The sequence below is a fragment of the Bos indicus x Bos taurus genome, chromosome 8, assembly GCF_003369695.1.
Source record: "Bos indicus x Bos taurus breed Angus x Brahman F1 hybrid chromosome 8, Bos_hybrid_MaternalHap_v2.0, whole genome shotgun sequence".
NCBI lineage: Eukaryota > Metazoa > Chordata > Mammalia > Artiodactyla > Bovidae > Bos > Bos indicus x Bos taurus.
Genome location: NC_040083.1, coordinates 105,859,720 through 105,880,869, shown reverse-complemented (window position 1 = coordinate 105,880,869; position 21,150 = coordinate 105,859,720). Strand labels below are relative to the sequence as shown.

General features: G+C 44.4%; 1 protein-coding gene across 3 annotated transcripts in view; it reads left to right on the top strand.

Moving 5' to 3' along the window:
- The window catches only part of ASTN2 (astrotactin 2), a 1,048,656-nt gene that overhangs the window by 827,487 nt on the left and 200,019 nt on the right, over nt 1-21,150 (top strand). For all 3 annotated transcript variants that reach the window (XM_027550640.1, XM_027550639.1, XM_027550638.1), the window contains one exon: nt 17,719-17,984. In XM_027550640.1, coding sequence (XP_027406441.1) covers nt 17,719-17,984 — 266 coding nt within the window. The remainder of the gene's footprint in view (nt 1-17,718; nt 17,985-21,150) is intronic.

The following is a 21,150-nucleotide window of genomic DNA, read 5'->3' as shown; positions in this document are numbered from 1 at the left end:
CCCTAATTACTTCAAAATATCTTTGTATAGTAGATATGTTTAAATAAGGATCAAAATGTCTCCATACTGTATTGCTGCTGCCAAGTTGCTTCAGTTGTGTCCGACTCTGTGCGACCCCATAAACGGCAGCCCACCAGGCTCCCCCATCCCTGGGATTCTCCAGGCAAGAACACTGGAGTGGGTTGCCATTTCCTTCTCCAATGCATGAAAGTGAAAAGTGAAATTGAAGTCACTCAGTCCTGTCCAACTCTTAGCGACCCCATGGACTGCAGCCTTCCAGGCTCCTCTGTCCATGGGATTTTCCAGGCAAGAGTACTGGAGTGGGGTGCCATTGCCCTCTACCCATACTGTACTAGGTCTCTTTTAATCTGTAATGCATTGGAGAAGGAAATGGCAACCCACTCCAGTGTTCTTGCCTGGAGAATCCCAGGGACAGGGGAGCCTGATGGGCTGCCGTCTATGGGGTCAGACAGAGTCGGACACGACTGAAGCGACTTAGCAGCAGCAGCAGTTATCTATAATTCTACCTATGCTATTATTTCTTGAAGACATTGACTCATGTTTTTTCTTTTTATATTTTCTAATTTTTTAAAAATAATTTTCCACTTCTCAGATTTACCTGATGACTTACCCATGGAGTTTTTAAACTTGTTATTCTCTCCTAAAGATTCGTCACTAATTATTTTGTCCCTTGGACTTTTGTAGAATAATGAAAACCCTAGACTGCCTTCTCAGAGAAATGGTTTCAAATGAATAAAATGAAGTATAACTATATCTTTATGATTTCTTTCTTTTGTAGACCATTGTGTTTCATTTTACCAAATGTGCAATGTAGCAAAGCACGTGCTCCTTTATATAGGACAAGATCTAGTTGAGAGTCTAGCAACTATCATGATTTCTAAATAGTGTTTAATGTAAATGTTTAGAGATATTTGTAACAACTCTACTGTGATAAAAATATGTGAGTTTGATTGCATCAGAGCCATAGGAAGTGCTACTATACTGTAGTTGCCTGCATTCATAATTTAAGGTTCTAAATTGGATTTAGAGGATACTGAAAATAAAGATTTTTTTGGCCTCTCTACTGGGCATGAGGGATCTTAGTTCCCAGACCAAGGATCAAAATCATGTCCCCTGTACTGGATGTGCAGAGTCTTAACCATTAGACTGCCATGGAAGTTCCAGGATGTACATTTTTTCCATATATGAATTTATAGACCATTGAATTCTATCCACATGCCTAATCACCAGCTGGAGTTTACAGATTGTGTCATGTAGTTCCTGTGGCATCATATCATATTAATGTCTGCTTGTTACTTTTAGTGAAGGTAAGGTTGAGCGGCTTGAGGTGCTGTGAATTTGACCCATTCATTAGAACATTTCCCATTGGCCTTTCTCCTAATGGTTTTTAGCATTCAGTGAAAGCTGCCTAGATGTATTATTTTATTAGGATTGCAAAATGGTAATTTTCTAATTCTGTCATTCTTCCGCTTGTATTAACTGCAATACTTGCATAAAGTAAGTTGTGGTTACCTTGAAATCCAGTTCATGTGGTAATATCTTAACTACTACTTGATTTTCTTTTACCAATTTTCAGAGTAATGAGCTGATCCCTGAGGCATCCCCAGTGGTGAACAGAGAATTTTTATTTGTTTTTGCAGCTTGGGTTTTGGCTATGGCTTTGGTTTGAGGAACGCTATGAATTACAGGAAATGCATTTATCTGATCTATTTTAATCAGTCATTGTTCACTTTGTTCAACATTTGGCCTGTGTGAGCCCCTCTAAATTGGTCTCCCTGTCATTTTGAAATGACCACATTGGTGTTTGGCAGCAGTATTTGGCACAGCAAGATATCCTAGGCTCAGCTTGTACCATACCTATCCCAGACTTAGAATAAGGAATGTTTCCAAGAATCTTGTGTTCCTTTTAGTGGAAAATTATATTTAAAAACAAGAATCTGGGTATTAAGGGTATTTATTGTTGTTAGGTTACCATTACTTTCAAGCCTTTTCAGCAGAGATATGAAATGTTTATTTTTTTTTGAAAGAGAAAAATCATTAGTGTATATATAGGATTTCCAATAGAAATTTCAAAGTGCAGAATTTTTCTCAACTCCTTTGACTTTATTCCCTAATTGGCTATTTCTTACATGTGATAATCTTAGTTCGTAGTGGTGGTAACATAATGGCTTGTTTGCTGTAGCTCACAGAATACACACAGTAGTCTCAAAATAGCAACACCAATATTACACATAGCAGTAAGCCCAATGCATCTAGTTTAGGATTTATTTGCAGAACGTTTTTTTTTTTCCTTTGGACTGTTTCTCACTAAGCATGTAAAATCAAAATACTGCGCTTTAACCCTTACAACGATTTTCTTTGTAGCTATGCCAACACTTTGATATATAGCTGGATATGTACATTTAAAATTTGCATATAATTTGTACAGATTGTTTTGCTTTTTTGATTAAAAAAAATGCTGTAAAAATTTGTGGTTCCAAAGCTAAAACTTATAAAGCAAAATTCACTAAGAAAACTTCGGCTTCAATCCTTGTTCCCTTGAGCCTATTTCCTCACTCCCCCAGTAGGTAACCTTTTTTTTTTTAATTTAATTTTTTTTTTTTTTTCCTGGTTGTCCTGGGTCTTGGGTGCTGCACATGTGCTTTCTCCAGTTGTGACAAGTGCGGACTGCCGTTCGTTGCAGTGTGAAGGCTTCTCACTGCTGTGACGTGTCTTGTTGTGGAACACGGGCTTCAGGCATGCAGGCTTCAGCAATGCAGCACGGGCTCAGTAGTTGTGGTGCATGCGCTTCATTGCTTCAGGGCATGTGGAATCTGCCTGGACTAGGAATCGAATCCTTGTCCCCTGCTTTGACAAGCGGATTCTTATCCACTATGCTCTATACAGTCAGCAAAAACAAGACCAGGAGCTGACTGTGGCTCAGACCATGGACTCCTTATTGCCAAATTCAGGCTTAAATGAAGAAAGTAGGGAAAACCACTAGACCATTCAGGTATGACCTAAATCAAATCCCTTATGATTATACAGTGGAAGTGAGAAATAGATTTAAGGGCCTAGATCTGATAGATAGAGTGCCTGATGAGCTATGGAATGAGGTTTGTGACACTGTACAGGAGACAGGGATCAAGTCCATCCCCATGGAAAAGAAACGCAAAAAAGCAAAGTGGCTGTCTGGGGAAGCCTTACAAATAGCTGCAAAAAAAAGAGAAGTGAAAAGCAAAGGAGAAAAGGAAAGATATAAACATCTGAATGCAGAGTTCCAAAGAATAGCAAGAAGAGATAAGAAAGCCTTCTTCAGTGATCAATGCAAAGAAATAGAGGAAAACAACAGAATGGGAAAGACTAGAGATCTCTTCAAGAAAATCAGAGATACCAAAGGAACATTTCATGCAAAGATGGGCTCGATAAAGGACAGAAATGGTATGGACCTAACAGAAGCAGAAGATATTAAGAAGAGATGGCAAGAATACACAGAAGAACTGTACAAAAAAGAGCTTCACGACCCAGATAATCACGATGGTGTGATCACTGACCTAGAGCCAGACATCCTGGAATGTGAAGTCAAGTGGGCCTTAGAAAGCATCACTACAAACAAAGCTAGTGGAGGTGATGGAATTCCAGTTGAGCTATTCCAGATCCTGAAACATGATGCTGTGCAAGTGCTGCACTCAATATGCCAGCAAATTTGGAAAACTCGGCAGTGGCCACAGGACTGGAAAAGGTCAGTTTTCATTCCAATCGCAAAGAAAGGCAATGCCAAAGAATGCTCAAACTACCGCACAATTGCACTCATCTCACACGCTAGTAAAGTAATGCTCAAAATTCTCCAAGCCAGGCTTCAGCAATATGTGAACCGTAAACTTCCAGATGTTCAAGCTGGTTTTAGAAAAGGCAGAGGAACCAGAGATCAAATTGCCAACATCTGCTGGGTCATGGAAAAAGCAAGAAAGCTCCAGAACAGCATCTATTTCTGCTTTATTGACTATGCCAAAGCCTTTGACTGTGTGGATCACAATCAACTGTGGAAAATTCTGAAAGAGATGGGAATACCAGACCAACTGATCTGTCTCTTCAGAAATTTGTATGCAGGTCAGGAAGCAACAGTTAGAACTGGACATGGAACAACAGACTGGTTCCAAATAGGAAAAGGAGTTCATCAAGGCTGTATATTGTCACCCTGTTTATTTAACTTCTATGCAGAGTACATCATGAGAAACGCTGGACTGGAAGAAACACAAGCTGGAATCAAGATTGCCGGGAGAAATATCAATAACCTCAGATATGCAGATGACACCACCCTTATGGCAGAAAGTGAAGAGGAACTAAAAAGCCTCTTGATGAAAGTGAAAGTGGAGAGTGAAAAAGTTGGCTTAAAGCTCAACATTCAGAAAACAAAGGTCATGGCATCCGGTCCCGTCGCTTCGTGGGAAATAGATGGGGAAACAGTGTGAGACTTTATTTTTCTGGGCTCCAAAATCACTGCAGATGGTGACTGCAGCCATGAAATTAAAAGACGCTCACTCCTTGGAAGGAAAGTTATGACCAACCTAGACAGCATATTCAAAAGCAGAGACATTACTTTGCCGACGAAGGTTCGTCTAGTCAAGGCTATGGTTTTTCCTGTGGTCATGTATGGGTGTGAGAGTTGGACTGTGAAGAAGGCTGAGCACCGAAGAATTGATGCTTTTGAACTGTGGTGTTGGAGAAGACTCCTGAGAGTCCCTTGGACTGCAAGGAGATCCAACCAGTCCATTCTGAAGGAGATCAGCCCTGGGATTTCTTTGGAAGGAATGATGCTAAAGCTGAAACTCCAGTACTTTGGCCACCTCATGCGAAGAGTTGACTCATTGGAAAAGACTCTGATGCTGGGAGGGATTGGGGGCAAGAGGAGAAGGGGATGACAGAAGATGAGATGACTGGATGGCATCACTGACTGGATGGATGTGAGTCTGAATGAACTCCGGGAGTTGGTGATGGACAGGGAGGCCTGGTGTGCTGCGATTCATGGGGTTGCAAAGAGTCGGACACGACTGAGCAACTGATCTGATCTGATGCCACCAGGAAAGTCCAACCATTTTTATTAGGTTTGGTTAATTGTCTAGTGTTTCTTAGTGAAAAATCCTATCTAATCTAGACATAATATGTATAAGACAGATTATATATATTGTGCTCAGTTGTGTCTGACTCTTTGCAACCCCATCAACTGTAGCCTGCCAGGCTTCTCTGTCCATGGGATTTTCTAGCCAAGAATACTGAAGCGGTTTGCCATCTCCTAGTCCATATACATATTATAACAGTATATCTATCTCTTTACATACAGATAGAGATAACATAGATATAATGTGATTATATCCACTTGTATGTATGTATCTCTTCTTTCTTATACAAAGTAAAGCACTATAAATTTCTGTGTTTTTGATTTAGTAAAATGTATTATGATTACTCCATATTACATATAAAGATTGCCCCCAATTCCTGCTTATGAACAGACTCCACTGTGTGGGTACACCATAGTGTTTTTAACCAATTCCCTATTTGACATCCGTAAATTATTCTTTAAGGGCCACATTGCTTATCACGTTGATGTAATGGACAGAAGCAACACAGATTGCACACAGTTGATCTCCAGAATTCACAACCTGAATCTGCAGCAAAATAGCAGAGTGGAGACAGTTTAAGATCGTGGGAACGTGTTTAGAAGTGAGATAGGTCGAACTGGAAGCCTAATTCTCCCCGATCTCACCTCTCTGAGCTTCCATTTCCTCAACCTGAAAATATGGTAATGAACCATGATCTGTACAGAACCCTGGCAGCGTGTGCAAGGCAAGTACCAGTACACCTGGCCTAGAATACGTGTGCGTAAAATCACAGCAATAATATTAATGTTACTGATTTCCTCAGCAGTAAGAATCCCAAATGGGTCTCAGTCCTTTATTTTTGTTTCTGTTTTGTATTTTATTTCTTGCTGGGGAGGCTCATTAGTTCGTTTTCCTGTCCCTAGAGGCACTGCTCCAGGGAAGAGGGAAGCTAGCGGGAACGGTAACTCACCTTGAACATGCTCTCCAAAAGCCTTGCCTATCGACTTGTTTACAGGTGACCTTTTACACTGAGTATTGCGAAGCTTTCGGCGGACAGGAAGACTTGGGTGTGTGACAGGTAACCGGAGCCCCCTAGGAAAGTGGTCAGAGGGTGGCAGTTTGTTTTCTAATGGCACCAAAGCCTCCGCCCAAGCCAGCCCAGGTTCACGCCCTCCCTGAAGCTTTAACCTGGCAATCTCAGTAGCCCCACATGGCCTGCTGTACTGCCTCAGAGTGTGTGTGTTAGTCCCAGTCGTGTCTGACTACGTGACCCCGTGGACTGTGGCCCACCAGGCTCCTCTGTCCATGGGATTCCCCAGGCAAGGATACTGCAGTGGGTTGCCATTTCCTCCTCCAGGCGATCTTCCAGACCCAGGGATTGAATGCATTGCTGCCTCAAGGTCATGCCTAAGCAGCGGGATCTGGGAGTCTTCATTTCAGGCAGGCCATTAGCATCTCAAAGGCCTCTCATTCTCTAAACCCTATCTAGGAATGATTCCTTCTGGGCATTCCCTCTGTGATCCCTAAGAAGCTACTAGGAGGAGGAGGAAGGAATTGGGGAGGAACTAATGTTGGGATCCTCCGTCAAGGGGGATCAATTTTGAGCAGAGGTTTTAAGAACGAGAAGGAATGCGAGCCCAGGGAGAAGAAAGCAGCCTTCCTGTTACCGATGCTTCTGTGTTTCATCAGAAAGAGGCTTTGAAGTCACAGACTGAATGCCTAAGGCCTTTGGCTGCAGTCTGTCACCTCTCAGAACCTCTTGTTTCCTCGGTTGTAAAATATGGTTATAAAAATGGTAATATTCCTCATCCAAAGCACTGTTGTGATGATTCAATGAGATTTATAGTTTCTTGTGTTTGGCAAAGAATAGAAGCTCAGGAAATGCAAATTTCCTTTCTACCCTCTCCCTTTTTTCAAGCACTTATCCCACCACATCTTAAAAATAAAACCAGGTCGTTATAGTAAGAACTGAAATCTTTGGAAAGCCATGGGCAGATATTATATTAAATTCTTAACAGTAACTTTTAATGTTGGTGATAATAGCCTTATTTTATGCGTAAAGCAAGCAGCAGAAGTTCTGAGACTGGAAGTAGCTGGTCCATGGTCACACCCAGGGCCTTAGCTTGCCCTTAATCCCCTTTTACATGAACTAGGAAATGGTGCCCCCCTGCTTCCCAGGTGGTACTAGTGGTAAAGAACCTGCCTGCTGATGCAGGAGATCTGAGAGACCCAGGTTCAGTCCCTGGGTCAGGAAGATACCCTGAACAAGGGCATGACAATCCACTCTAGTGTTCTTGCCTGGAGAATCCCATAGACGGAGGAGCCTGGCAGGCTGCAGTCCACAGGGTCACACAGAGTTGGACACGACTGAATCGGCTTAGCACACATGCCCTGTGCCCTCTGCTTGGGTCAGTGCTATGGACACAGGGGTGGCCATTGGAGCTGAGGCCAGGTTCAGCCCCCTCTCACCACCTTGCCGTGAAGCTGTCGTGCAGTACACAGCTCACACAGCTGTACACAGAAGCTCTGGTCGAATGCATCAGTTCAGTTTAATCACTCATTCCTGTCTGACTCTTTGTGACCCCATGGACTGTAGCAATGCCAGGCCTCCCTGTCCATCACCAAGTCCTGGAGCTTACTCAAACAGGCCTCCCTGTCCACCACCAAGTCCCAGAACTTGCTCAAACTCATGTCCATTGAGTCGGTGATGCCATCCAAAGGCATAATTTTGATCGAATGCATAGTTTTGATCGAACTGAAATTCAGCCCCAGATCTGACTGCCATTCAGACCACGTCCTTTCCATTGGTACCTGGGAGTTCACGCCTTCCTATTTCCTTGGAGATCCTGCTCCATCCTTTATCTCTTCTCTCTCTCTGCCTCATCTCCGTCTCTCCCCTTTCCTTCTCTTCTGGCTTTTCCTTCTTTGCTGACGCCCTCAAATCTCCACACCTAAGTGCCACTGGGATTTTGAAACAAATCACAGTCCATAATGCCACCCCTCCTCCCCATGCCTAGCTCCAGACCTGGCATTGATAGGCCTTCTGAGCAAATGCTTGTTCAGAACCCTTGCAGTCTTACGGAAGGCTGCGCCTTCACCATCCTCCTTGTTGCCCTCAGAACCTAGCAAGTTGCTTTGCCCACGTGATCTCACTTTGGCAAGAGAGAACGAAGGTTTTTTTTCCCAAGAGCAGTCATCTTAAGCAGGCACCAGAGGGCAGCAGAAGACTGCACATGGACTTCTGTTTCCCTTCTCGTCCCTGACTGGCCACAGCCCGCCTTGACTCAGAGGCTGGAGTCCATGATTCCACTTCAAGGCTGACTGCTCCCTGAACAGCAGGGGAGATAGAGGTCGGGGGAGGCGGGGGCTGAGCATGCCTTAGTCTGTGGGAAGAACCATTTCTGGACCCACTGAGCTGCACTGGGATTCTTCACCCTTCCTTTTACTTACTTTAGGGCAAATAATACAGCAGAACCATATGGCTATTTTTGTACTTCTTAAAAGTATCAAAATGTAATTTGCAGACAAAAGATACTGGCCACTACTGGGCCACTGGGCATTGTCCAGGGGTCCCTCTCCCTGCCCCACAGAGAATATGACTTTCCGCAGAGATTTACCTGCTGTCCATTGAAACAAGTATCCTCTTGGAGGTCATGCACTGGCACCCTGAGCCCCAGTTCCCTTCTCCATAAAAGGGGGCAACAATTTCTACTTGGTAGGATGACTGCAAGAACTATATGAGATCATAGATTCTGTATCTCTCCTCTGATGCTCAGAACAGTTCCATGAGGAATTAGTATCCTCATTATACAAATGAGAAAAACGAAGGTTAGAGAGACGAGGTGACTTGCCCAGAATTCAGAATCTGACTTAATAGCTTGGGACTTAAGCTTTCAATCCTACTTTTGTCTACTATGTTCCACCAGGTAGGAAGCACATAGTTTAAGGAGATTTCTGACAGTGTGGTTAAAGTGCCAGCAGGTTGCAAGGAAAGCTTCACAGATTCAGACACGCACAGGAATGAATAATGCTGAGCTGAAGGCCAAGCACAGGAATAAATGGCCTCTGAGGATGTTCCTGACACCCTAGAATTTAATTTCTTCTTTGGGTTCTGTTTCTCATTTATCCTCTAAATAATCCAGATTTCTGTACTAATGTTGATGACTTTTTACAGATGAGAAAGTGAAGCCTCGGGGAGGCTAAGTGACTTGTCCAAGGTGATCCAGCTGGAAATGGAAGAGCTTGAATTTAAACCCAAGCAAGTCACTGTGCTATAGCTGCCCTTCTGCAGTTGAGCATATTGTGCATTTAGGGAAGAAGCTGCAAGTTAGAACATCAGTTGTTTTAGGATTTGGCAGTTTTGTAGACCTATCCTCTTTTTAGAGTCTCCACTGTTGCTTCTTTTCCCATTTCTCAAACATGCACACAAAACACACACATACCACATTCAGACATATACAACTTCATCAGAAACCACTCAAGAATACCCCCACAGTTCCGGAGTGTGGGAGTTCCTTTACCTGTAGTTAGGTGGCTAATTTTATCATGACCCCCAAGTAGGGGGCAGCCTTGAGCACTGCGAACAGGGTGTCCAAAAGGCAGGAGTGCATAGCCCTGAGTCTGGGTTTTATGCTTAGAATGAGAATTGCAGTTTTTAGTTGGGAAGCTGGTCTCAGTTCAACAGAGCTCTCCCATAATGAAACTGGAGGCCTAAAAAGGTAATGAGTTCTGTGTTCAAAAAGCAGTTAGAATTATTTGGTGGTAAATGAAACAATTAGATGGAATTTCTGACCAGCCGACCTTTAAAATGTCTCTTATACCAATGAGATCCCTTAGCTCATGGAAAGGGATGGAAGCCTAGGGTTATTGTCTGGGGGTGGCAGGAACTGGGAATGCCCAAGTATTTGTAAAAATATGGTGAATGGAACAGAAGAACCAGGTACAAAAACCTAGACTAGATATAAGCTATGTGGTCTTAGGCAAATTACCTCTGTAAGTTGTCTTTTGTACATTAATAAGGTGAGGTTCAAACTATCTGCCTTTCTGCCTTTAGGGCTGTGGTGATAAGATTGAGATAGTGGATTTAAAGTCTGATAAGGGCTATAGGAATAGAGGGGGTTAAAGGAAGAAAAGGATCAGATTACATTTTCAACTATTGATTAAGATATTTACCTGCAAACCATCTACAGGACATCAGACTTTGAAGTCTGCGCTGGTGATGCAAATAGTCACTGAAACTGGTTCTATTTTTTGCTCTTATGGAGCTCACAGTTTAGTTAGAGAGACAGCTATTAATTTAACATTAACTAACATTTAAAATGTGATAATATGATTGGACTTCCCTGGTGGCTCAGATGGTAAAGAATTTGTTTGCCATGTGGGAGACCTGGGTTCAATCCCTGGGTTGGGAAGATTCCCTGGATAAGGGAGTGGCTACCCACTCAAGTATTCTTGCCTGGAAAATTCCATGGATGGAGGAGCTTGGTGAGCTAGAGTCCATGGGGTCACAAACAGTCAGACACAACTGAGTGATTTTCGCTTTCAAGTACTATAATAATGATGATGATATGATAGTTCAGTTGATGGTACAAATTGAGAATGATCAAATAGAGCTCATGAATATATGCATGTTCGAAAGTATGTGAGTTGGTTCCCATATTCCTTTTATCATATTCACTAGATAATCTTCCTCTGCCTGCAGCTGAAAATCTTAGCAAGCCACACCTAATCTATCATTTTTATGGAACAGACTGTGCTATAGATATTTTAAGTTGATATCACAGTTTCACATCAAGAATTAGGATGTCTAGTCTAAGTTTTTAATCAAATCTCTAAATCCAACAAGTCAAATCTCCTCTCTTTTCTCAGTGAGAGCATTAGGTAGGGCAAGGTTAGCCTTGATGCTCTTTCTCTCGATTGTTCCTCCTCTTCCCCTTCCTTCATAGTCAGAGAAGAGGGGAATGTTAGGATTAGGAAGGTCATACTTGCCCTGGTGGGCTTCCCAGCTGGCCCAAGTGGTCAAGAATCCACCTGCCAATGCAGGAGATGCAGTTCAATCCCTGCATTGGGAAGATCCCCTGGAGTAAGAAATGGCAACCCTTTCCAGTATTCTTGCCTGAGATATCTCATGGGCAGGGGAGACTGGTGGGCTACAGTCCATGGGGTTGCAGAGAGTTGGACACCATTGAATGGCTGAGCAACACACTTGTCCTGCTCCCCTTGTATCTGGCTCTGTGTTCTTGGATGCTGATGCTGATTTTTAAAACCAACCCTTTCCCTTGGGGCGCTTTTCAGCGGTCCCTGTGGCCAAGGGCTTCTCCTAAGACCCAGGATGATGCAGCATCTCTTTGGTTGGCTGCTGCTCATCCCCCTCCACCCTCTGTTTCCCACCTTCTGGAGACGCTCACTGTGGGGACCCATTTCTGTTACCATTCCTCCTGCCGCTAAGTCACTTCAGTCGTGTCCGACTCTGTGTGACCCCACAGACAGCAGCCCACCAGGCTCCCCCGTCCCTGGGATTCTCCAGGCAAGAACACTGGAGTGGGTTGCCATTTCGCTCTCCAATGCATGAAAGTGAAAAGTGAAAGGGAAGTCGCTCAGTAATGTCTGACTCCTAGCGACCCCGTGGACTGCAGCCGACCAGGCTCCTCCATCCATGGGATCCATTCCTCCTGAGTAAGACTCAAAACAGATCCAGGGCAGCTCATTCTCTTATGTGACCCACATGTGGTCCAGGGGAAATAGTCTGGCATTTTTCCCACTGTCAACCTCTGATTTGGGGCTCATCCTTCTGCAGCCCCTTCTGTTCTGCTGCCACAGGCCACTGGAGCTTTTGCAGGTGGGGTAAGACCCTAGTCCTGAGACTTGCATAAGGCTGGAGTTGCTGAGACATGTCGCGGTTTCTCTAAGAGGCACCCTTTTGCGGCCCCTTAGCCCAAAATTTAGGATTAGGAGGTAGCATGCTCCACATGACCCACCTGGGGTGCTGGGGACTCTAAACATTAGGTAATAGCTGTCTCCACAGCAAATCTCCCCTAAATCCTTTCTGTCTACTCTCTGACCTCGTTTTAGTTCCTTGTTCTGGCTGAGGTTTCTAGAGTTATGAAACCAGTGAGGATTCATCTCCTTTGTAAATTCTGCTTATGGGGGCCCCGGCTTGGGGATTTCACTTCCATTCTGTCTGGGTGTAGAAATTTCAATTTTAACGTCTTGTTACAACAACAGCACAGTGATAATTAAAACAATTGCAGTAACAACACTGATAACAACTAGTATTGACTGAGTGCTAAACTTCTGCCAGGCACCTTATTTGATCCCTACAAGTAGCCTCTCAGGCTGATGCTGTCATTTGTAAAGGGCACACTGATGGTGCTGGGTTTTCACCGTCAGGCTGGGCAGCTCAGGTTGCAGAGCGCAGAAGTGTGGCCCTTCCTGCACTGCTGATGCCGATTCAGCCGGCTACTTCCCCTTTGTGAAGGAGATTTCTGTGGGTCCTTGAGTCAAGCTTCACAGCAGTTGCTTTCCTCCAACAGGAGACAGTAACTCCGCCTAAGAAATGATCCCATTTCAGCAATTCCTGGGAGGCCATTGCTGTAATAAAGGCCATTCTTTATGATATAAAAGTCTCCCCCTCTCGCCCCCACCCTTAACGTTTCTAATTTGAGCCCCTCTGGTCCCTGTGGAGTCTTTAAATGCTTCAAGTGCAAGCCTATTGCCAAAGCAAGCCTGTCGGACTCGGAGGCAGCGCCCCGCACTGTTGCCGAATATTGAACAAACATTCAGGCGGCTTTGGCTCTCCCAGAAGCCCTCAGTCTGAGGCCTTTGTTTTGTTTTCTGGATGAGGGCAAGCGGTGCCATCACCTCCCGCCGAAAAGCCCTGGCTGCCCTCCCAACAAGGAGTTGTCACTTCAACCGAGCCTTTTTTTATTTTTTTCCTGGTGGCAACAAAATAATACCCAGCAGGAATTTGGGAGGAGAAAAAAGAGAGTTCAGTTGGCAGGTTCTCAAATGAATGGGCTGTAGTGTCATTGGAACTGAATTGGGCTTGAAACCAGCCATGATCCTATTTTGGAAGCATTGTTCAGAGGGATGGGAAATGTGAACAGAGGATAAGTCTCTTCAAAAATGCTCTTTATCCTTGGCCTGTTAAAGGCAGCCTGTTTTAACTGAACTCTCCCATCCCCTCAATGGCAAGGGTCTATGTGAGAACCCGGAGGAGGTCAGAACAACTGGCAAATTGATCAGCTATTCATCTGTTAACCTTTCAATTGAGGGAGCTAATTTTACTTTGAGAAGAAGTTGCCACTTGATTGCAAGCCATCAATTAACTGTCAATCACGAAATTCACAAATCTTGGCTCTTAGACTCATCAGGGCTTCGATGAGATAGTACAGTCATCCGAGCATATAAATATACATGTATTCAAATACATTGTTGAAAATATTACTGAAAGCCTAATGTGCTCCAGGGGATGTGTAAAGCAGATATGGTTGTCAGAAGGACCTACAGGACCCTGCCCTCATGGAGCTTCTCTTCTGAAGACACTGCAGGTGGTACATAGAACGAGATGCTTGTGAGGAAGTTTAGTATGAAACTCTCATAGAGATTAGAAGCACAGGCATGGAGTTTGGGCTAGGTGTTTCTGAGAAACTGGCCCCTGAACTAAGATCTGAAGGGTAGTGGGGGTTTGAGCACAGAGAAGGCAGGGGCAGAGGTGGGGATGGGGAAAGCGTTCTATATGGAGAGAAGAGCATGCGCCAAGACACAGGGAAAGGACAGGGTGTAGGCGAGAAGCACAGAGGCCACTGTAGCTGAAAGTAGGGGAACTGGAAAGAAGGAGGAGGATGGCAGATGAGACCCGAGGGGCACACAGTGGTCTGGGTCCCTCATAACCTATGTGCCATGCTTAAGCATTTTGGTCTTCATCCTCAGATCAGTGAACACTCTCCTAGAAAGAGTTTTAAGCAGAAGAATATAGTTTGCTTTTTGGAAAGATGACTTTAGCCACAGAGCGAGGTTGGATCAGAAGCAATTAGCTTTTGCAATTGTAGTGTCTACAGAGGAATAATTAATGGAATGGCTAATGGTCTTCCCTGTTGTAACTCTCCTCCAGATCATAACTTAGGCATGACACAATCCTTACAAAAAGGATCTCCGTAAATAAATGTGTATGGGACTTACTGGTAAATCCCTTTTTCCATTTAGGTCTCAGGTTCCTCACTGTTAAGCGACGGGTTTGGACCAGATGATACCCAAGTGTCTTTCTTTTGCAAAATAAACCCTTAAATTCAGCATGGATTCTATACTGATATTGGAATGCAGTTTTCAGCTTGGTCTGTGGGCCTTTAACCCTGTGTTTTGAACCAATACATTGAAAACAAATTATGTGACAAAACAGATCAACAAAGATCGACAGCTTGTTCTGTTGTTAGTTAGATTCTTAACCAGATGGCTAGGGATGTTTGTTTAATCCAGGGAATAGTTGCTCCCAGCACCACGTTCCACATTTTTTCGCAGTTAAATCATGGCAAGGTGCTATGAGGGTTGGGGCATGTGTGTCCTAAAATATGAGATAACAGTAGTAGTGTAAGTGATGCATTGGTTAACAGGACTGCGGTCATGTGCTGAAAGGATTCACTAACTCATCACATCACCTCGGAAAGTCATTATCCTTCTCTGGGACACAGTTTCCTCTCATTTAAAATGGGAGGTTTTACCAGATTAGACTTTTGAAAACTATTGAAAAAACACATTAAAAACATATTTCATGGAGAAAAGATAGAGTGGGCTATCTTTTCTCCTTGGAAGTTAAGAATCCAAGTGTGTTTATGATCTATTTATTTTTCTCCTTTAATCCATCATGCTGCCACATTCCTGTGTAACCTTTCTCTAAGACTCAGTTTCCCCATCCATAACTTAGGGCAACACAGCAGAGGTTTCCAAAAGGGCCAGATAGTAAATATTCTAGGCTTTGTGAGCTTATGGAACCTTCATTGCAGCTACTTAATTCTCCCATTTGTAGCCATGTACAATATATAAATAAATGAGAGTGATCGTGTTTTAATAAAACTTTCTTTACAAAAACAGGCAGAGATAGACCCATGGACCATAGATCGGTGAACTCTGGGTCAGACTAACTGCTCCCTAATGTCTTTGCAGTTTTGACTTTCCCTGACCTTCTCCCCTGAAAAGTTCTTCTCTCCCAAGTTGGAAGTCACGCTTCTCCAAAACTATCCCTCTGGCCTGTGCTTCCTAAGGTCATCTTCACTGCCATCATCTTCTGACATGTCCATATACAAGACTGTCTGTCTCCCCAGCTGCTGAGATGCCTTCTCCGCAGCTTTGTTTTGTTTATCTTAGTAACTATCCTTCTTTAATCCCTCTGAAGGATTGGTTAGCTGGAATCCGCCTTGTCTTCTTCCCCTGGAGCCTTTGATCTGATGCTCATAAGCATTTGCTGACAGCCAGACAGAAAAGGTGGAGCCCAGATCTGAAGCCCGAGGGCCCAGAGAGTAATGAATGAAGACTGCGTTTATTTGTCTTTCTAATTGGCAAGCCCATTTCCAGATCAGCTGCAAGTCACTGCAAGCTGAGAGCGAAAGCAAGAGACAACCTTCTTTCTCCCAGGCCTCGGTGCCCAGGGCCTCGGTGCCCAGGGCCCATGTATTCCACCAAGGCTGGAGCTTGCCCTGACTTCACTAGGCTTGGATGAAGCTGCCCTCTGGACCAAGCTGTGTCCCTCGGCATAGGACCACCTTGCCTTGTCACTCAGACTGTACATGGCACAGCTTTGAGGACACTATTCACATCATCCATGATGTAAATAGAACTCTCTCAGTTCTACAAATCACTTTGCTTCTTCAAGCTTTGAGCCCTTTCTTCTTATGAAATCTTACGTGGAAGACCAGTCTGTAAATGAGATACAAGTGGAACAGCTCTATTTGAAGCTGAGATGCAGATGTAGAGTACTGCCTGCTCAGTCTTCCTTTTGCTCTCCTCAAGCAGCTGCTGAGATGGCTGTTGGAATCCCTAGAATCCCTCAGATGAATTTTGGAGCCTCTAGACTGGATTACCCCGGGTAGGCTCAGTGGTAAAGAATCTGCCTGCAGTGCAGGGGCCATAGGAGATGTGGGTTTGATTCGTGGGTGAGGAAGATCCCCTGGAGGACAGCATGGTAAGCTACTCCAGTATTCTTGCCTGGAGAATCCCCATGGAGATAGGAGCCCAGTGGGCTACAGTCCATAGGAGTCGGACACGACTGAAGCAAATTGGCACACATGCACAGACTGGATTATATGTGTTGTTCTAACTGTTCACAGCTATAATCTCTTTCTTTGGTAAAGTGTCAAATATATCCCTAGCACTGTGCTAAGCACTGAACGTCAGTAGGGGCAGGATGGGAGACATGGTCCGTGGTCTCCATGAACCGATTGTATGGTTGCAGAGGCCGACAGAAAATGGGATGAGAAAGTGAACGTAACAAGGTAAGGTCTTGCAAACAGGAATACCTATCAGAGAAGCAGGGTTGGGGCGAGGAAGAAAGACTTCCTGAAGACGGTCACATTGCATCGGAGCACCATTTGGAGAGGCAGAGGGAACAGTAGGTCGGGGCGAGCAAAGACACGGAGGTGTGAAATAAAGAAGGGGATAAAGAAGGACAATGCATACTGGGGCACGCATCACTCATGCCCACGACAGTGTGCTGAGGACCAGACATTTGAATAAGGGGGCAGATGAGCGTGACAAGCAAGGGGAAATGATGCCTTTCCCAGACAGGCCCACCTCCTTGCTCATCTACCAGTCATAGCTGTTTTAGTCATTGTTAACCTCACGTTACAGAATTAATCACTATAGGCTCTTGGATATTCAGAGACTTTCCCAAGGCAGTGGAGCTCCTGTCTAGGAGAACTGAGATTTAAACTGAAGTTGACTCCAAAGCTTGTCTTTCCCCCATTACATGGAACTTCATAGAAAATATAGGACAAATAAGTTTTTAAAACAAAGGTAGAATTTATAAAATTGATAGTAAAGAAAGGAACTTCTTATTGGGAAAAATATACAGGAATATTTATATCTTGCAAGGTCCTTGGAAAAACCCTCTAACCCAACCTACTGCCTGAATTTATTTTTCTGTTTTTTATTTTGTGAATTATGAAAGTATGATAACACATTTACAGGAGACTTGAAAAATACAGAACAAAGTTACATATAATTCTACTGTATATTACAATCATTTTTTAAGTAGGTGCATTAAGGTTTTTACTTGGAGTTTCCATATCAAACTCTCAAAAATTAATAGAATAAATATACAGAAAAGTAGAAAGATAGACTAGACCTGAAAAGCACCATGAACCAATTCAACATAATTAAAGTTTATACAATTTGCTCACTTTAAATACAAAGAAGATGAGGCCCAAAGAAAGCAAAGGGTTATTTAATATCAATGGTAGAACAAGACATCATTCTGGTCTTGGAGCCCTCGTATCGGCGTTCTTTCTAAAGCATCATGAGTCACATCATCTGTTTTCTCTTTTCGGTGGATAACCGCCTCTTAGCATATCTCAATGGGTTCAAGAGTCTGACCTTTTGACCTTTACTTAACTTATCTCTCTTTCTCCAGAGACCACGGAGCTGGGCAGCAAGAAGGAGCTGAAGTCCATGCCCTTCATCACCTACCTCTCAGGCCTGCTGACGGCCCAGATGCTGTCGGATGACCAGCTCATCTCAGGTGTGGAGATCCGCTGTGAGGAGAAAGGCCGCTGTCCGTCTACCTGTCACCTCTGCCGCCGCCCGGGCAAGGAGCAGCTGAGCCCCACCCCGGTGCTGCTGGAGATCAACCGTGTGGTCCCACTGTACACTCTTATCCAGGACAATGGCACCAAAGAGGTGAGCTCCCCGGCATGGCCACTGAGTTACATCTAGGTACCAGGCCTCCTACCCCCTGCCCTTGCGGGCTCTGTGTCCATCAGGATGGTCATCATCAGCATGGTGAGGGCCAGCATTTATTGATTGCTTACCATGTGGTGAACATGTGTGTAACTTGGTAACACTAGCTGCTGTAACGGACAAATTCTCAAATCCCAATGACTTGGTCTGGTTGAGGTTATTTCTTGCTTGCGCAGAGTCCTCCATAGTTGATTTTGATTGATGGGTGGCCTTACTCTGAGAGGTGGTTCAGGGTCCCAGCCTGTTCCATCTTGTGCTCCGTTAATCTGGTGCTTTGATGGCTGCTGTGGAAGGAGAAAGAACAGGGGAAATTGTACATGAGAACTTTAAATGGGCCACACCTGAAAATGCCACATTATCACTTCAGCTCCTATTCTGCTGACCAGAATTCAGCCATTGGGCACACCTGTCTGCAGATGAAGACAGGGAAATGCATTCTATCAGTCTGCCTAGGGGAAGCAAATACGAGTTTGGTGAAGACCTAGCAGCCCCTCCCTCGGTGCTCTACTTGGTTATCTCATTTAATTTACCCTCCAGATCTATGCCTTCTTTATAAGTATGGGGCTGATTCATATGGAATTTCTGACATTTGACCATTTATTTATCAAGATGGCAATTCTGTGTGGTTTATCTTTTTCTCCTGCCCACTTTACAAGTGAGGAAACATAAGATGAGTGATTTGCTCCATGTTGGTCTGATCTGGAGCCTGGATACTTAATTGTGAAATTTCATCTCCTCTTGTTCCTCTTTATGTCTCTCTGGCTTTTGATTATGGCATGTCAGGGCTCGAGGGGACTGTATGAATGATTTGGTTCACTTTTTTGCAAACTCATATCCATGGAACTTTTTTTTCTTTTCCAAATGCAGTTTTCAACCCCAACCTGGAATAGTATGCCACTGCTTCAGTGAGGAAGGAGGTAGATAAAGCCTCTCTATTTGGTCTCCACTCTTTCCTCTGCAGCAACTTCTGGACAGTCCTGGGTCTCCAGAGAAGACAATCTGGTGGACCAGTGACCAAGTCCCATAGGAGGTTATGGATCATGTTCCCCTCCCAAGGCATCCTACTGGGCTAAGTGCCAGTGCTAGAGATGGTCAGGGAGGGCTTCATAGAGAACAGAGAGGAGATGCGAATAAGTGAGGAGACTATTGGGTGGATAACCTGAGGCAGAAAAGAACATGGTCTGTGCAAAGACCTATAGAAATTCCCCATGACTCAGACCAAGAGATGAAGGGAGGGCGGAGGTGAGGCCAGAGGGATCAGAAAGAACCTGATTATTTAGAGTATTGTAAGCTAGGTCCTGGAGTTTGGACGCTGTCTAGAGGGCAGTGACATGCTGAAGATACATGGCTAGCAGGAGGTTGATAGAATTAGCTTTGTGTAGCAGAAGGAGTCTCCTGGAAACAACATAGACAGCCATCAGTGGGAGAACAGTTAATTAAGGTGTGCACTATGCATACAAGGGAACACTATACTACAACCAAGATCAAAATGAACTGTAATGATACTTAATAGGAGATGGATGAATATAATGTTAAATGAAGACAGGAAATCCCAAAGATATATTTTGCATAGCATGATACCCTTACCTCTATTTTTAGTTGAAGCAAGATAAACACACACATCAAATATACTACCTTTTAAGAATAAATATGCATGCAATAGACAGTTTAAAAAAGGAATCAGGGAAATGATGAATGTAAGATTAGGATGATGATGATCTTGAATCAGGGAGTCATGAGGGAACATTAGTTACATGAAAGTAGCCAAGTTTCCAGCTGATGTTTTAGGTGCTGGATTTGTAGGGGTTTATTGAAGTGTTAGGGCTTCCCTGATGGCTCAGATGGTAAAGAATCTGCCTGCAACGCAGGAGATCTGGGTTCATTCCCTGGGTCAGGAATGTCCCCTGGAGAAGGAAATGGCAACCCACTTCAGTATTCTTGCTTGGAGAATTCCACGGACAGAGGAGCCTGGCAGGCTACGGTCCATGGGGTCGCAAAGAGTCGGACATGACTGAGCGACGTTCACTATTAAAATGTTAAAATTAGCTAAGTAGCTGAGGCTAACCAGATGAATACATAAAGCCTAACCACGCGTGGTACAGCAATGAGCTTAACTCATGAACCACGATCCTTGAATCATCTGACTTTGTGCCTCAGAGGTCCCCAAACCAACAACGAAAAGGTCAAAAAAGCCAAGTTACATACAGATCTCCATGTCTGCGGTTTCAGGGTGAGAATCAACTGTGGAAGTATAAGAGTGGAGCCAGGGAGACCCCCGAGGAGGCTCTTGAAGCTCTCACATAACACAAAAGGTCGTCTGATGTGCGCTGTGTCAGTGACGACATACACCGAGCACCACGTTGCTACCTGTGCGGGACTGAGCTCTCCAGGGGTTGGTGAGAGAGGCTGTAGGGAGGAAAGGGAAAGGACAGATTATGTGCTCAGTTACGTCTAACTCTCTGCTGCCCATGGACTGTAGCCCGCCAGGCTTCTCTGCCCATGGCATTTTCCAGTCTAGAATACTGGAGCAAGTTGCCATTTCCTTCTCCAGGGGATCTTCTCAACCCAGGGATCGAACCGGTGTCTCTTGTGTCTCCTGCACTGGCAGGCGGATTCCTTACCACTAGCACCGCTGGGGAGAGCCGCTGAGAGAGGCCCTGACTGTCCCTATCTGCTCCTCCCTGTGGGCCTCGCTCTCCTCATCTGCGAGGTGCCTCGATGCTAGCTAATCACAGGACTGTGATGATGTGTTCTTGGCACGTATGGCAGCAAGATGAGCACTGGTTCCTTTACTCTTTGCTTAGAAATCAGGTTCCTCTATGTCTGGATGCTGTGCTAGCTTTCCTCAGCATCGTCTATATATCCAGTTCTAGAAAACTGGTTTTCCTGAGGCCGATTCACGTGCTGTCAGCTAGAGAAGTCCAGGAGTGGGAAAGCAGCCGCTAGGTGTCACTGTTCTCCTTACGGGACACCTGCTGCCTTTGCAGCACAGTCGTTCTTGGGTTACTTCTATTTCTGAGTGCCTGTTTGCCTTGAAGAGCAGGACAAATGGACACACGTGGACACAAACAGGCGTGGGCTTCCTCTTCATGGAGTTTACAGACTG